Genomic DNA, 18,798 nt, shown 5'->3' on the forward strand with positions numbered 1-18,798 from the left:
CTCAAACGCAGTTATAAAACACTAGTGGAAAAGATTTATAACGAAGGCAAGATGGTTACTCGACTGGAAAGTAACTGAGCATGTACGTGCATCACCGCTCGACACTCTGGAGAGAGATGATGCTTTTTATAATCCATATCTATCCCTCTGCTGGTGACAGAGAACTGCTAGTGTGACACAATGAAACTCCAATGAAATTATATTTGAGTGGTGAATAAATCTTGTGAAATCGGCGCATACCTGTGATAAAATTAGCTGATAACGATAGTCACTGGATATGATAATATTAGCACTAATATCAAGCAGTGAAGGAGAACAACTTTGGAACCTTCCTGAAGTTTTCTTGTACATTTCAGGAGTGTGTGCATAATAACAGCTGATGGGTGTTATATGTGTTATTAAATCGGAAGTCACTCGGAAACGGCTAACAGACGAGCAGATGCTAAATGCTTCAGAGAAGTAGTAAGTGAGCGTCTAAATTCACCCTGCGTCTCATAACGTGTGTGTGTGTGTGTGTGTGTGTGTGTGTGTGTGTGTGTGTTTCTCACCGAGCAGTGGAGGCAGCCAGTTGACGTTGGCCTCGCAGTGAGAGTCCAGGAAGGTGATGACTTCTCCTTTGGCAGCTCCGGCTCCCAGCAGGCGAGTCCTGATAAGCCCCTCCCTCTTCTTAGTCCTCAGGATGCGAACCTTCGGCAAACGCATCATGTACTCCTCCAGCGCCCCCTTCAGGTGCTCTGCAAGAGATGGGACAGAAGAAGAGTGATCAGAACCACTAGTGCACAGGATACCTGCTTACAAACCTCCCTGACATCCTCTTTCACAGAAAAGATCAAAAGGCAGCGAAAACCATTAACCATCACCGTCAAACCCGACATCTGCCAGTGCCACATGCTCTGCACTGAAATGTTCCCCTTCAGGCCTATACATCGTTACACACTCTCTGCCAAAACGTACGTTTCTGCACTCACAGACGTTTTTTCTTACTTTTTTTTTTACAAGTTCTGCTGCAGATGTATAAGTCAGAATGTCTCCCTGAAGAGCGACAACACAACAGTGAGGAGTGGAGGAGAAACTTCATCAGCTCCACTTTTGAATATTTTTTGCAGCAAAGCTTTCACATTTCAGAGAAAAACTCATGACGCCCTGTGAGAGGATTACAGATGTTGTGTTTTCCAACAATCTGTTCGGGGGTTATTTTCAGGGAAAAAAATCACAGAATTCAAGAGATATTGAAAAAGTTTGTGTGAAACTCTTGACAGGAAGTTGAGGTAGTTTGTGAGGTATGATTGTGAAACCTAACAAGCCTTGAATGTACTTGGGAGTATCTGGGAGGCGAGAAGACGTGAAGATACAGAAAGGAGAGGCAAAGCGGGAATAGAAAGAAGGCATGCATCAATCAAAGAGAAGGCTAAACGTACACATTTGTCTTCAGTCTGCCCTGAGAGCTGCCTCTGACACAAATCAATCCTGCTCTAAATGGAGCCTGTAAATCTCTCAGCTCACTTCTGACAGGTCAATAAAAAATAAAAAAAGTGGAGGCAGATTGGAGGCCATGTTTCATTCCCCGTCCGTCTTCTGTCACCGTGTTTCCATCACACGCGCTGAGAAACGCCATGAGACTGATCATGCACTCTGATCTCTGACTATGGTGCTCATTAAACTTAAAGGTAAACTCCCTCTCATTGGCCGACAGAGCTCAACAGCGCCCGCCCACGTCCTCTGGTTCCTGAAATAAAAGTCTGCGGCTTCAGACACCATCACTCGCCTTCCTCATGCACCAAACATCTCCCTGTTTAACAGTTCGGCTGGATCCTAAACATGTTGCTGATTTGCATTCATGCAGACTTTGGATAAAACACCAGATGGCTCAAACCAGAATGGTCCCACATATAACTTTGCTCACCTTGAGAACACACAGCACATGCACAGAAAAAAAAAAGGTGGCACACGAAACGTGATGCTTCAATGACTCAGCAGCGTTTTTTTATGTTGTCATACTTTCACCTCTCTGTTCCCTTTAAGTAACGATCGGTCCAATAAGAGTTTTTGGAATCACTCCAGTAGTTTGTCTCAGTGGCAGATACAACACAGGCAGTAATGACTACACTGTAATCCCTTTGGACCAATCAAAGCACGTCTACTCAGAGTACTTTGATTTAGCCAAAGACCGGCTCTGATTGGTTCTGTAATTGTCTGACAACATTAGAGTAAGGATCTCTACAGAAACAGACCTTTAAGTTTTAAAACAGGAAACAATGCTACAATGGCAGACGGGATGTCTTTATTTTTCCCTCTTTTTGGTCCCTTCTTTGTTCCGTCTCTCCATTCAGCTCGTGCCTCTGTTTTGATGCTGTTTGGCAGCAGCCACCTCTTGGGGGAGAACTCTTGATCCCAACGGAGGGCTGAGACATTGAAGACAGCAGGACCAGCCAAATTCAACAAACCTGAAGCCAGCGGGGTCCTCGGATCTGTCTCTGTGCTCCATCACTCGCTGTCGCCCTCCATCCTTTAATCTGGTTTCTCTCATTTGGTTTACTTTTTAATGAGTCCCAGTAAATGACAGCACATCCCCTCAAGTCAGGCAGCATCCAAAACCCACCATCACTTCCCCTCGAAACCAGCCAGCCCAGACCGGGGTGTTTGGTGAAAGACCAGACGTTATTAAAGTCGAGCGAAACACATTACACAAGAGCAGAGTGAGGAAATCTGTCCGTCAAACTGTCACACAGACGTCCGCTGCCTCATCCAGAGAGCTTTCCTTTGGGATGCAGCCTGCCTGAAATGGTCTGGCTCAAATCGGTCTCTAACAGATGTGTTAAATGTAACCCTTTAATCACTGCTGTAAAGACAAGTGATGGATCACTTACCAAAGTGTTAGTCAGCGTCGACTGCTTATAAGTCACAAGGGGTGGAAAGATAAACCGATCCTGACCAATTATGGCATTACAGATCAGCGTTCATGGGGGGGCCGGTAGCTAAGTGGTTAGTGTGCACACCCCATGTATGGAAGCTGTAGTGCTCCAAGCAGATGGCTGGGTTTGAATCCAACCACTTGCTCCTTTCCCGCATGTCGTTCCCCACTCTTTCGCGCCCTGATTTCTGACTCTATCCACTGTCCTATCTCGAAAATAAAGGCCCAAAAAGCCCAAAAAACTGAAAAACAGAGGATCCGAGTTCATCAGTCGGCTGAGCCCTGGATCAGTAAAAACGGAACTCAAACCAGTCGATGGCGTCTTCAATCTTGTGAGACTCTTACGTTGACCTTTTACTTTTTCACAAAAATAAGATTAGCGGTAGCTGGCTCACGAGTAAGCTAAGTGTCATAAGAAGAGTAGACGACGATGTCCAGAAATGCTGAAGTAATTTACAGATCTCAAGTCATGTGGACGTAATATGGAGGACGGAAAACCTTCCAAATGTCTTAACGCTTTGGCGAATAAAATGGTTCAGTAGGACGGCAGTAAGACAGATGTCACCTGTTGAAGTGGCAATGGCTGAAATTTTGCTAAGATACCAACAAGCAGACCTCAATACTAAACACTTTTAAACAGATTTGAGAAGTCTGGGACATCTGTAGCGCTTTTTGTGTCTGCGGCTAACACACGTGTTGTTGAGAGTGACTTCTTATGTGACATGTTTAATACACACAAACATGTAGTTTAACATCATGTTTCCTTAAAGGCTTCATATGTGATGCTTCACACTTAAATGTAGAAATCAAGTATCTCCTCTGAAAATAACTCTGTGAGTCATGACTGTCTACAATGGGTGTAACACCCGAGTCCCACTGTCTGTGATGTTTTCAGAGTTTTCAGAGTCCTATCTTCACTTTGTTTACATCGCCGGGACAGCCGGCTGACTCCTCCCCTCGTGTATAAAAGTTGTTTAATTGAGGGACTAGAGAAAAGAAGAATAACATACTGTACTCACTGCTTAACTGTGTTTCTAGATCACGCTCATTTCAGGTAAATTTACATGCAGTGTGAAGATACCAGCATAATAAAGATCACTAGCATTAGCATGCTAACACAACAATGCAGCACAAGTTGTTTTGGTTTCATGCTGGAGCTCAAGGGCGACATCTGCTGGATCAAAAAATCACATATAAAGCCTTTAATGTGTGACCATATAGATTTGATGATTTAATTCACTACAGTTCTTACAGTGATACCTTCTGTTCTATCTCTGTTGTTCCTCTCAACATCGACCTGCTAATGACAGCCGGCTGAACTTTGTCCATCGGCCTACGTCTGGCACATTCCCACCATGATGACGTCACTTATTCTCCCATCATCATCTCCCATCACGGACGTCGAATCTGAAGACAAGAATAACTCACCTATAATTAACTAATCTGGGTTTTTCCCTTATTAAAAAGCCTCCCCAGAGACTGATTATGTGCTACACGGCGTTGACCTTGAAGTGGAAGGCGGAGGGGCTCCATAGGGTCGGCGCCACATTTCCAGGAAAGGGCGAGCCGTCACCCTTGTAGTGCAGCCATTAATCAGCCCATTAGCTATTAACCATTAGGAGATTGATTCTTGCTAAGCTTTTACCCGGCATGAGATGATTCTTACATAACCTCCCTAATGACAGCCAGCCGGATTAAACAGCGAACATTTGCATTGCATGTACGCATTCAGCGCCAGTGAGGGGGGTGGGGGGGGGGGGGGGGGGGGGGGGCAGGAAAGGTTACAGCGTCTAATTAAGAACGGTTAATTTGACCTGAATAAATTGGAATAGGGCTCCTCTGGTTTACCGAAAAAATTGTGGAGGCAATAAATCACGCTAACAAGAGCAGGCCGATGTCTGCAAACACATTAGTCACTATTAGACTGTGAAGTCCGGGACATGACGGGGGCTCAGACAGCATCGATGCCGGGGTCATATCCGCGGACCTCCATTTAGCAAAACAGCCCAACATGCGCTGCCCTCCATCTGTTTGTGCTGCTAGAAGGCATTGCATCCTTAATCTGAGGCGTTAATTAGAATTCAATCACAAACACTGAAAACAAACGACGAGCAAGACGGAGTGCAGAGTGGTCTACCAAACCTGAACTCAACATTTATCATTATGAAAGAGTTTTAGAAAAAAAAGCTACAGATCAGTTTGTTACTCCAAACTGAAGAAAACTGAATCAATGTATTTCTCAAGGACAGTTCAACATATAAACATCACTGCAAATATTCCTTCAGGCTTGTTAACAAGTAATTAGATACCCGGAAAACTAAAAATGTTTTTATTTCAGAGAAGGTCTGAGAGTGTGGGAAGTGTTAGACTTTAATGACAAGAATACATTAGATTCTGGTCCTGAATGCTCTGGATTTGTTTGGACCAGAGAAGGTAGGCGTTTTTAAGGTGACCCCCCCACACGGCTGTTTTGGACGCCCCTCGGTTTGTCAGATATGAGAGCAGTTATCAGGTCAACAGGTGTTGCAGTGATGGAAGCGGTCAAGAGAAGTGGTTCAGATAGAAGTGATTGTACCCGACCTAAAAAGCCTCTGCATGTTTCTAATAAGCTCCACGAGCAGAAACGTGCTCAAACTAGGATCAATATTGGAGATGCTTTTGAAAAATGGAGAGAGGTTAGAACACAGAAAGGTTTACAGACCCATGCAGAGCTGGATAAACACTGAAGCTTCAGAGTCCACCACATGGTGACCTGAGTGAGCATCCACTCTAGAGAGGAGGGGGGGGAGACAGCTCTCTATGATGTTTAGAATCTGGACTGCAGTACCTATTTTAAACACTAGGTGTCAGAGTTTCATACTGCTCCTTTAATTTCTAGTAGCTGTGTTAACTGCTTTCAGGGAACTTTGTCTTTTTCAGAAAAAAGGGGCCAAAGGAATCATGTTTAATTTAATCAGCCTCAGGAAGGAGAAATGTCTCCATATGGTGACTTGGGGGCTGAAGCGGATTTTCTGGGTATGTTGAACTGTTTTTATTTTTTAAATTTTTTCCTCATCTCAGACTCTGGGAGTGACCGTGGTGTGTCCTGAAAGGCAGCTGCAGTCTATCATCTTTTTGAGTATTGACTTGTTAGGATCAGTTTTCTCGTTTAGGATTAAAAAACTGTGACCACCACCGGGTGATCCATGTTGTGTCGGACAAACAGTTAATCATTCCCTGCTTCAGATTCATTCATTCATATGGGTGGGTTTATAAGGGCGGGGGGGATTTTCAATTCAATTAACCTCAAATTACATTGGATCCAAAATGGCATCCAAATCTTTGTCTTTCCAAGGTGCTGGATTACTTCCCAGAAGTCCTGGCGCCACACCAAAGAGCCAAGCTGCTAATTTATTCCTGCAGAATATTCAGCTGCTCCTGTGAACTCCATCACACATCCTGCCTGCTTTGACGGCTGCCAGCGCTGGGAAACATTTGAAGCTGCGTTCTTTTTTTTTTTTTTATTGCAGCTATCATTAAAAAATGAAAATGTTGAGAAGGAGTCTGTGATGATATAAGCCAGTCTGGAGGGAGGAGAGGCACCCCCCCCACCCACCCCTCCTCCTCCATAAAATACATACAGCTTAAAAAGCTTGTGAGGCCGTGATAAGAGATGTAATACAGATGTGCACATTCCCATCAAAGTGTTTAGTGATGAAAGCAGCGTTTTGATGCCGAGACACGCGCGCTACAACCACAGAACTGACATCTCTGTCAAGGCAGAGATAACTTTAGCAGAATTTATATTGAAGTGTAATAATCACTATTATATATAACACTATTACATCAGGATTGTCACAAGTTTTCCTTGTCATCTCCACCAATACATGTCAGTATAACAGCAGTCTCAGAGGTCATCAGGGGTCTTCTCTGTCTCCAGTAACAGAGGATCTAATCAGTCCGGCTGCTCGTCTCAGGTTCATATCAAAATGTTCCTGATGCAAAGGGTGGTGGAATGAACTTCCAAACTCCATGTGATCTGCAGAGTCCCTCTGCACCTTTAAGAAAAAGCTAAAGACCCAGCTCTTTCATGAATACCTACTAACTTAATGATGATGGTCTCCATATTATTGATGATGATGATGGTAATGACGATGGTTTTTGTTTGATAACGACGACTTATAAGATGGTTTCTATACTGATTAGAGCTCTCAAGAACTGCCCTCAATGTTGTGCTTTGCCTCTGGTCACTTCCTGTCAGCACCTGTGTGTCCAATCAGACTCAAAGCTGATCGTTTGCTCTTACTCACATTGTTCCCTTTTTTCTAGATCCTTGCTTGTGTTGTTCTTACTCTCTGATGTACGTCGCTTTGGATAAAACAGTCTGCTGAGTGAATTGTAGAGGGGAATAAGTATGTTTTCATAATGCAGAATCAGAGTGGAGGAATGTCAGAGGTCAACTCGTCATGGTGGAGTCTCTGACCAAAGCGGTTTCTTAATTAGTGGATTATTAAGCTGCAGAAGAGTCTTTTTTAAGTCAGCCATGATAAGCACCAGGCAGGGACTTTCAAGAGGAGAAAGGTATTTTTCAAGTAACCTGGAACCGCAACTGAACCTAATAGTTACAAAAAAAACATGTTGTCTGTAAATGTGCTTCTTTTTTTCAGCTCTACACTGCAGCATCCTCTCGTCCACTTCAGCTGTGGCTCAGCTGGTAGAGTCGGTCGTCTCTCAACCTGAAGGTTGGGGGTTTGATCCCCAGCTCCTGCAGCTACATGTCTGATGTGGCCTTGGGCGAGATACTTAACCCCAAATTGCTCCTTATGCTTCATCAGCAGTGTGTGAGTGTGTATGAATGGATGAGTTAATACTGACGGACTCTTTACTCAGCAGCCTCTACCATCAGTGTGTGAGTGTGTATGAATGGATGAGTTAATACTGACGGACTCTTTACTCAGCAGCCTCTACCATCAGTGTGTGAATGTGTATGAATGGATGAGTTAATACTGACGGACTCTTTACTCAGCGGCCTCTACCATCAGTGTGTGAATGGATGAGTTAATACTGATGGACTCTTTACTCAGCAGCCTCTACCATCAGTGTGTGAATGGATGAGTTAATACTGATGGACTCTTTACTCAGCAGCCTCTACCATCAGCGTGTGAATGTGTAGGTGTGACCTACTATACAAGCTCAAGTCCATTAACCCTTTACTTCTTAGGTGTAAGTGATTGACAGGTGTCATGGTCACACCCCCTTTATTGGCTGATCTTTTGGGATACATTCATCCAGCCCACAGGCCGCCATGTTTTGACCAATGACATCATTAGAGTTTGGGATTCTTCATCATTTTGTGTATTTTATATTTTGTTGTGACTTTTTCAGTTTCAGTTTGTTAGTTTGACTTCAGTTTATTCAATTTTGTTTTTTTCTGTTCTCCAGTGGTTTACCACCATAAAATAGTTTTAGTGGTCTTATTTAAACAGCTTGAAAAGGAGGATGATATGTGACCTTCATGTCAGAATTGTTCTCAAACTCAGTCTGATGTCTGATGTCAAATGTTTCTACGTGTTTCCCTGCCAAAGAAGAAGAAAAGACGAAGCAGAATCAGAGCCGGACGGACTTCATGAAGACAGAGGAGTCACAGTGACAGCTATAGAGAGCCACAGTTAGTCACTGTTAACACGGCCACACTGTTGTTGTGTTCACTCTAAATCTCTGAAGCTCATGGTGTCAGGCGGCTCTAGTGCTGCTGCCGTCTGCCGCTGTAGAAACATCCCCGTGGGGATCGTTAGTCCTTCACAGAGTCATCGTCAGAGTCTGGGTAGCAGCCTGCCGGCTCAGACCTGCGAGTTCAAGTTTCCACACAGACACTGTCACTACCCTGACTTCAGATATGACACAGGCGGCGAGGGAAGAGAGTAAAAGATCTAAACAACCTTTTAGTCCTGTGATGCTTTTTTTAGTTTTGACAGATGTTGTCGATCAGATGTGATGTGGCAAACAGATTTTAAAGAGGTTATAATACGACTGATATTATTAATAATAAGACATAATTAATGATAGGATAGACTCGGCCGGTGATTTCCAATGTGGGGGTTGGGATCCTGAAGGGGGGGTCGCAGGCCACCAAGAGGGCGGTCGTGAGATGCCTTCCAAAAAAAATACACATGAAGATGGACACTCCTGTGTGTCTATTAGATCCACTCAGTGCTGCAGTCTACACATTAAAACTATTCTGCCTCTGCCTCTTACCTTCCTCAAAATAAATAAATATCCATAACCGAAAGGATGTAAGCAGAAAAGATGGATGCAGAGGTTGAGAATAAAAGCACAAAGCGCACTAACAATATCAGGCCACAGAGATGATTTATAACGCTGCTTTGGATCCATAAATCTAATTCTCACTCTCATAATTCATCCCAGCAGCAGTCTTATTCCTGCAGATCAGTGGACAGTCTGCACAGTGAATGTGACCCAAGACAGTGAGGAAAAAACACCAGCCATTGACTATTTCTCCATCCTTTACTGCGTCTTCTTTCAGACAAAGATGGCCTCCCTGCTCTCGATTTAAGATTGATATAGGCTGTATATTACATTATTATTATTAATATTATATTATTATCTTATATTCAACTCTATTCTATACAATACACTGTATACAACAGAATACTGTATCTTGTTGCACTATATTATATTATACTGTGTTATATTTAATTTTGTATAACTGCACTGTTATTCTTTAGATCATACTGTTTTAAACTTTTTGATCACTTTATATCATCCCTGGTCACTTTAACTTTCCATCCACTACACATCATTTGTAATTGTCCTGCATTGCTCAACTATTTATATTCTCTTGTATATACATCTTATTGTTGTTTCGATCTGTGTTTATCTTATTTATCCTGTGAATTTTGTCTTACTTCTTTCTCTGTCTTGCTGCTGCAATGCCCCAATTTCCCCTCTGACGATCAATAAAGTATTATCCTATCCTATCTCTGGTGGGGGGGGGGGGGGGGGCATTAAAATATAATAACAAGTCTTTAGCTCACGCACCACCCCGCTGGCTCTTATTGGCCATTTCCATTATCATTTCTCATTTCATTTCTCTTTGGTGCCTGATGGTGACCGTGCAGTTATGATTGTATTGCGACCCAGATTGCGCCCATTAAGCTGGCAGGACGCCAGTTACACCCACGGTTACGGATGCTAATGACGGTCCTCGGGGAGCGGCTGTGATTCTCAATTTAAACCTCAATGAAACAGACAATAATAATAGTGATAATAATAAACATCACGGCAACAAGACTAAACAAAAGGCACGTCTGTGATGTCGTGTTGAAACAGAAAACGACTTGAGAGTCGTCCCAGGTTTAATGAGGCAAACTGAATTTAAGTCTCGTCTGGGAGGAGGAGGAGGGGGAGGGGAATCTAATAATGATGATATCACATCTGAATATCCCGTAACAAGCGTTTATGAAAGACAACTCTCCCAGAATGCCTTTCTCTCTCTCTCCATTTCCCCCCCCCCCCTCTCTGCTAACACGCCTGGACACTTACAGGTGCTAATGAAGTCAGCCTCCCCGGAGAACATGCTCTCATCTCCAAAGTACACTCCAATTAAAAAAAGGATGGAGAAAATAAACACTCGCTGCAACACAATAACGTGCTCGGCTGCCTTCGCGCTGCCTCCTCCCCCCCCGACCCCCCGAAACACACAGCTTTATTAGAGGAAACTCAATTAGCAGAGAGAAGTTTGAATATGACGAGGTGCAGAGTCACAGAGAGAGGAGGCTGCCTCGAGCAGAGAATCAGAACGCCCTGACCCACTGACTGCTGAGTGGAGCAGCCCGTAGAGTCGTAAACGTACACAATGTAGGAGAGTTTACAATTCAACATCTGGAAGGCTCTTTAGGATCTGAGTCTGAGGTACGTGCAAAGGTAGAGAATGTTGGCTTGAGCTTTTTGAAGGACATCATGCACTGAAGAGCCGTTTCTTCCTGTAGACGTTTTTTTCTTTTAACTACAAATTCTAAAGTCTTTGAATGAAACATCCTTGAGCCCAAGGTGACACGTTTTATTATTCGTTTGGTCGTCTTTTTGGCCATTTTTTGCTTTTACAAAAAAAAGACCGCATTTGAATTGAAAGAGAAGTTCAAGGGGGGCCAAGGCTGGACTCAAACACTGGGCTGCTCTGAGGCCCCGTGTCCACCTGTCCCTTTTTTTCCCCAGACAGAAAAGCACTGGCTGAACGCTCAGGAGCACTTCAATGAAGCATCTTTTTATGCTGATAGTAAAAGCGCTTCATGTGTTCAAAGTTCTGGAAAGATTCAAATAAAACAGAGTTTTGAAAAGTAATACATCACACTGATTAAATAAAGATACTACTCCATGCAGAGTTTCATGACCGGGCCACAAATATCACTCGTTATTAATCCTCTTTATTTAACAACATTTAAGATTAAAGGTGACATATCCTCCTCCTCCTCTTCTTCAGTGTAAATAAGTCTCAGGGCTCCTCAAAACATGTGTGTGAAGTTTCTTGTTCTAAATCCACTCTGATCCTGTATTTGATCATGTCTATAAACCCCTCTATTTCAGCCCTGCTCAGAACAGGCTGTTTCTGTGTCTGTACCTTTAAATATGTAAATGAGCTGTGTCTGACCACGCCCCCTCTCAGGAAGGGCTTGGGTGTACTCGGTCTTTCTCGCTCCATGTCCTAATGTTTACGGTGAGAAGGCAGACTCAGAGGGCAGAACAAACACCTAGCTGTGGGAGTGTCACCCACCTGGGGGAGGGGCTACTGCCCTTTGTGATGTCATGAAGGGAAAATCTCCAAACAGCCTGTTTGAGCACACATTTTCTGAAAAGTGGAGCAGGCAGAAGATGGAGAGGATGGACTTTTCTCATCATTGGGGGGTTTGTAGACGGACTAGAGACACATGTTAGAGTTAGAGGAACATGGAGAAGTGTATGCTGTATAACATGTGACCTTTAATTTGCTTTTCTAGGGGAATGTGCTCTATTTGTTTTTGATATCAAACTATAAACTCTTTCAGGAATTATGACTGAAAGATGATTCCACTCTTTGTGCTCAGCTGTGATCCTGCACATATTTTATGTTGTCAGCAGTTATCAGGTTAAGACGTGTTCTTGTGCTGTACTGATCGGGGTCACTTGTATTCCAGCAGCATCAGGTTGTGGAGCTTGCACCTGCAGACCTACATGCTCAGACATGCAGATTGACAGATGGCGAGCAGAGAGATCCGTGGAGAGAGCGAGAGAGAGAGAGAGAGAGAGAGAGAGAGCAGCCCCATTAGCTGAGCTAACCTTGAAAGTATCGGGGAGGTTGTGAAGTCTGAGCGAGCACCACCGCTCTCCCCTGCAGAGCAGAGCCGCGGCTGTACATCCTCCGTGCACAAGCTGAGGAAATTCAATTACAGCCTAATGAAGAGTGAGCTGACCTCACCATCACCACCCTCCTCCTCACGCCTCCTCACACATCTGAAGCTCATCACGGGCTGTAGCCAGGCAGGTTAGCAGGTATTACTGGTGGTCCTGACTCTGCTGGTGAATCTGTCTCTCCATCTTTTCCTGATGTAATTATTATTAAACTGAACACCTCTCGTCCTGCTCCCTCTGTCCTTCTCACGCTTAGTTTACTCCCTTTGTTTCTTTAGCCACACCCCTCAAACCCGTTCAGCCTGTTCCTGTCTTAAGTTCTGAAACACGGTCCTATTGTCTACTCATGAGTCATTCTGAACGACCGACCGGTGACATGGATTCAGATCAGTAGTGGAGCGAGTGTGGGGACAGAAGGTGCGGCCGCCCTGGGCCCACTGTTGTCTTAAGGGACCCACTTTGAGCCAAATTTGACATGCATTTTGTTATTTAGCTGAATTTCTAGGTCTGAGTCTCTCTTTTCTTTTGCCACAATTAAGACACACAATGTATTTTGTAGAGCAGAGAGGGGCCCCCCTCCACTGCCAAGGGGGTTCTCAACTTCGGCAGCAAACAGCACCAGCGGTGTGCTGTGGCCTGTTTGTAATGTCATTGATTTCACCTCTTAGCACCCCCTTTGCTGGGCCCCCGCTGCTGTCTGGAGTTTTAAAAACCTAGTCGTCTGTCTGCTTTATTTCTGTTTACCTCGCAGTTTTTCATAACATTAAAAGTGTAAAAAACTAAATAAAAAATGTTTTCTCATTAACAACTCAACCCTCAACAACTCAACCTGACAAGTCTCCTCCCGTTGCTAGCTCCTCTAACGTAAACGAAACTAACCAAGCAAATAAACATGTTAGAGAGGAGCACCCAGCTAGCTGCAGGAAAGCAACAGTGCTGATGAAAACCTGTAAAACTGTAATATTTACAGTCTATGATGAAAACTTCATTGGTAAGTTGTTCATCATTATTTGAGATTAGATGCTGGTCTTTTGTTTGTGGCTGCATGTGTTGTAGACCGCCGTGTCTGCTGGTTATCGTACTGTATGAACGGCAGGCCATTGCTGTCACACTGTTTACAAAGTTTGTTGTCGTGCGTGGGTTGATAATGTGTGGTTTAATGGGTTGATAATGTGTGGTTTTATAGGTTGATAATGTGTGGTTTAATGGGTTGATAATGTGTGGTTTTATAGGTTGATAATGTGTGGTTTTATAGGTTGATAATGTGTGGTTTAATGGGTTGATAATGTGTGGTTTTATAGGTTGATAATGTGTGGTTTTATAGGTTGATAATGTGTGGTTTAATGGGTTGATAATGTGTGGTTTTATAGGTTGATAATGTGTGGTTTTATAGGTTGATAATGTGTGGTTTAATGGGTTGATAATGTGTGGTTTTATAGGTTGATAATGTGTGGTTTAATGGGTTGATAATGTGTGGTTTAATGGGTTGATAATGTGTGGTTTTATGGGTTGATAATGTGTGGTTTAATGGGTTGATAATGTGTGGTTTTATAGGTTGATAATGTGTGGTTTAATGGGTTGATAATGTGTGGTTTTATGGGTTGATAATGTGTGGTTTTATTGTATTGTCTGTTTGTCTGTGTGGCTGGATGAGTGTCTAACTTCACTGAATGTTAAACTGTAGTTGCCTTCTATCTTTGGTTTCCCGTCCGGTTAATGAAGTCTGCTTTACTTGTTTAATCGGTGGAATATGCGCACAGACATATCAGCACTTGTTCTGTTTAAACATCAGCAGGTCACTCACTGATAAGTCCCTGTCACTGTAATAACACCCTTTGTAATCTGCAGCGGCATTTCTCTTCGTCCCGCCCCGTCTTGTATCTCCATACAGCCGATATTATACCATAAATGATATACTATATTACTATATAGGCTACAGCATATGCTATATAGCCTATAGACAGTTTAAGGGCCCACTATTGGTCCCCGCCCCCTCTGCAATGACCCACAGGCTCCGCGCCTGATTCAGATGATTGCTCCGACTGACAATCAAAAACAAAAAAAGGAGAAATAGTAGTTTCACTTCCTCCAGACTTCTTCATGTGGACACAGGAGTTCATCGAGTTCAATTTCATTTGAATTATTTTTATTTGAACATATTTTTAGATTTAATAATTTCAGTGATTTTTTAAATGTTCTATTCTAATGTTTCTTTTCTTTCCTCTGTCATGATGCTTTTTGATGTCTTGTGAGAAGCACTTTGAATCGCCTTGTTGTTGAAATGTGCGACATAAATAAACTTGCCTTGCCATCGTCTACTGTGACTTAAATCTGTCTCTGTCTTTGCATGACTTTGAAATGGCTGCTTTGTTAGAACACTATAGCACACCCTTTTCCAAACTTAAGACTGCCATGGCCCGCTTTGAAATACAAAATTACTCATCGCCCATTCTAAAAGCAATTTTTATGACTACATCTATAACTTTCAGTTAGGATAAATTATTGGACATGACAACATGATATTATGGCGAGATAGACACAAAAGTTTACTGAACATTATGTCCATGAATAGTCATGGCACGTCTTACTAATCACTTAAAAGGTTGACTCACGGTAAATCATCATTATTGTGATATTTACTTTATTTTTTTAAATTGGTGGAGGGCTTTTCGCGGCCCACCTGCAGTACCCACACGGCCCACCAGGGGGCCGTTGCCCACACTTTGGGAAGCACTGCTATACCATATTGGACGCTACACAGTTCCCAATCATTTTGTATGTGCGGCTGCGTGTTGTTTGTTTGAAATTCTGTAAACTGTGCTGATGAAGCCAAATATTTTGTGTGGAGAAAGAATTCATCTGCACTCGCCTTCAACAACTTTTCTATCAAACCTGTCGTTTCTATTCCAGCTCAGATCAGATCCCTCCCTCCCTCTGTCAATATTGTTTTTTTTTCAACTTAATTGCTCCATGTCTTTCTCTTACTGCTCTGTTTCTCCTCTCTGTTAATCACCTGCCTACACATTGAACCACACTTTCATCGTCTCTGCATAAACATGCTATCACTCAAAGAACGTGCTACAACGGGAAACCAAGAATACAAAAACATAGTCATGCTGGAGAAAAAAAAAATCCATCACCTTAACCCCGAACATCTGAGAGAGTATTCAGAGTATGGTCTAACGCTCAGCTTTTAAATGCTTCTAATTGTGTCGTTTTTTTCAGACTCTCGTCTAATTGACCCCGTCAGATGCCGGATAGTGAGTGAGTAATTGGACGATCAATCTGCAGACGGTGGCAGGTTTTTTCCACAGCAGGAGGTGAGACCGTGGCGCCGCTCGGCGGTCCCTGCTGAGACGGATTGTCTCCGTCAAACGCCGCAGTTAACCGTGATGGATACACCGGGGGCTCGCGCTGCTTTAATGAAAGTCTGCGATGAAGACGTCTGAGCACAATAACGGAGAGGAGATATGAAGCTGTGTCTGTCAGGGAGACTAAATCCTTTCAAAACAAACTTTTTTAGAGTTTTAGAAATGAACTTCTAATCATTGTTAATGTTTTTGAGTCAAAGACACAGACAGGTAAACACAAACATGTTGTTTCCACAGATGCTGTGTCACAATTTACAGCTGGTTAAGAGAAACAGACAAACGGAGACAGTTTTACAGATCAGTGTGTTGGTTTAAAGGCTCTGACACACCAAGCAGACGGCAAAGAATTCCTGGCGTCGCCTCACTTCTCCTGTCTCGGCCAAAAAGTTGCACTTGAACACACCGCAAAGACTACAGCCGACGGCCAACCACCACGTACGTTCTGCACATGCATGAGAGGAAATAACTGTCCATGCCAGCAGGGGGCGGTAGTCTGTAATCGTTATTCCAAAAAGAGGAAAAAGGAAGAGGAAGAGGACAGAGAAGCATGTGGTTATGATACGAGAAGCTGGACACACTGTAAAAAACTAGGGCGACGACCGCAAACCGTCGGCCCCCAAACGGCGCTTCTGACACCATTGTCACTGTTTAAAGCCTTTATATGTGATTTTTTGATCCAGAAGATGTCACCCTTGAGCACCAGCATGAAACCAAAACAACTCGCGCTGCATTGTTGTGTTAGCATGCTAATGCTAGCGATCTTTATTATGCTGGTATCTTCACACTGCATGTAAATTTACCTGAAATGAGCGTGATCTAGAAACACAGTTAAGCAGTGAGTACAGTATGTTATTCTTCTTTTCTCTAGTCCTTCAATTAAACAACTTTTATACACGAGGGGAGGAGTCAGCCGGCCGTCCGGGCGATGTAAACAAACTGAAGATAGGACTCTGAAAATTCTGAAAACATCACAGACAGTGGGACTCGGGTGTTACACCCATTGTAGACAGTCATGACTCACAGAGTTATTTTCAGAGGATTTACTTGATTTATTTATTTAGTTAGTTAGTTTTTATTTTACAGGGACATTGCATATTAATAAACATTTCTGTAAATATGCCAGAGTTAGCCAAAAGGCTCATTTTCATCTGTTGTCCCTGGCCAGATTTTATAAAAGGCTCCCTAAAAAAACAAAACAAATTCAAACATTGCTAAAAGTTACAAAAACAAGTATTAGTAAAAGCACGTATCCAATAACCTACTAAAGTAACTGTAACGTGCACACAACAAGACAACATGTAACACAATATACAATAAACACGTACAAATTACAAATTACACAAGGCCACATAAAAAACATTGAGTGAGCTATACCTGAAGCTCACCTCAACAGACAACAACACGCAGGCCACATTCATCAACAACCAGACACAAGGGGGCAGCAGCGAGTGGAACAGGTTTAGTGCTGGCAGATGTGGTTATCAAATAGCCACTGTTTCAGATTTGAACCAAATGAACGATATGTGTTGCTCTCTCTGATAACTGTTGGGATGTTGTTCCATTCACGTGAGGCTGTAACAGAAAAGGCCGACTGACTAAAAACATACTTCCTTAGAGGAATAATGCAGTCGCCTCTTGAGACACCCCTCCTGAAGTGATGTGTGTTTGTTCATATGCTTACAAACTTTATTTTATTACTTTTGTTTATACAAAGACTGTAGTGGTTTTAATGTGGTGGGACTTGCCTGAGACCAGCTTGTCATACAGTAGGTCATATATGAGAAAATCATTGAATGCATGTCCATGTTTGCTGCTTCAGTAGACATGGAGTTTCTGATAAATCTGAAGTTGGCAAGGTTAAATTTAATTTGTTTACAGACTTTTTTTTACATGTGCTTTAAAGTTCAGGTTGGAGTCAAGTATAATGTCAAGGTATTTGAATTATTTTACAATCTGTAGTTTTTCTCCTGACACAAGTATATCTGGATCGGATATCTGGTTTGAGTCATTTGTTTTAGTGAAGAACATACCAACAGTTTCAGACACGTTAAGTTGGAGACAGCACTGATTAAGCCATGCTGTAATTTTGACCATTGCGGTTGTTAGTTTTGAAGCAACTGCTGCTTTTGTTAAACCATGCATACAAAACTGTATCATCAGCATACATTTGAATGTTAACCTCAGGACACACAGATGGTAGGTCATTTACATACAGGCAGAATAAAAGTGGGCCCAGTATAGATCCCTGCGGAACGCCCATGGACAAGCAGAGGGCTTCAGATTGATAATTAAGTATTCGCACACTTTGAGAGCGGTTGGACAGATATGATTCTACCCATTTCAGAGCATCAGCAGAGAAATTAAAGGTGGATAACTTAGATAGAAGAACCCTGTGATTTACAGTGTCAAATGCTTTTCTGAGATCCAGAAAGACAGCACCAACAATGCCACGGTTATCTAGCAGTGATTTGATTTTTTCAATGAAGAAGCAATTAGCTGTCTCTGTTGAGTGGTTGGATCTGAATCCAAACTGCATTGGATGCAGGTGATAAGAGCTGTTGTTCAGGTGATGTATAATTTGCTCAGCCGCCCATTTCTCTGCAACTTTAGACATAATAGGAAGAATGCTGATGGGCCTATAATTGCAGGGTGAATGGGGATCACCAGATTTGTAAATTGGTGAAATAACGGCAGATTTCCACACCCTTGGGAATTCACCCTGTGATATTGAGAGATTAATGATTTTGGTGATGGGTTTGGCAAATGCTGCACCAAGATCCTTAACCATTGTTGTGTCCATCCCAAAATCATCTTTTGCTTTTGATGGCTTGAGGGATCTAATAATTTCTGTGATCTTTGATTCACTAACATTTATAAAATGAAAAGCTGGCTCTGTTTTGTTTGCCAAGCACAGATTAACCTGCTTAGCAGAGAAGCTCTGTGCAATAGTTGCTACAAGTATCGATTAAGAGCTCCAGCTACTTCAGCTGGGTCCTTCGTCAGGTTTCCATTCAGGCTAAGTTCAATTTGTTTTCCTGCTTTGGTTTGTTGACCCAGGAGCTTTTTTAACTGACTCCATATTAATTTAGAATTTCCCCTTGCCTCATCAGCCCTAGCCTTCCTCAACCCTGT

General features: G+C 42.8%; 1 protein-coding gene across 1 annotated transcript in view; it reads right to left on the reverse strand.

The window, feature by feature from the left end:
* Positions 1–18,798, reverse strand: part of LOC110001467 (polypeptide N-acetylgalactosaminyltransferase 10) — an 88,634-nt gene that overhangs the window by 14,018 nt on the left and 55,818 nt on the right. The window contains exon 5 of the mRNA XM_065963231.1: positions 549–734. Coding sequence (XP_065819303.1) covers positions 549–734 — 186 coding nt within the window. The remainder of the gene's footprint in view (positions 1–548; positions 735–18,798) is intronic.

Source organism: Labrus bergylta, chromosome 14 (genome assembly GCF_963930695.1).
Source record: "Labrus bergylta chromosome 14, fLabBer1.1, whole genome shotgun sequence".
NCBI classification, from domain to species: domain Eukaryota; kingdom Metazoa; phylum Chordata; class Actinopteri; order Labriformes; family Labridae; genus Labrus; species Labrus bergylta.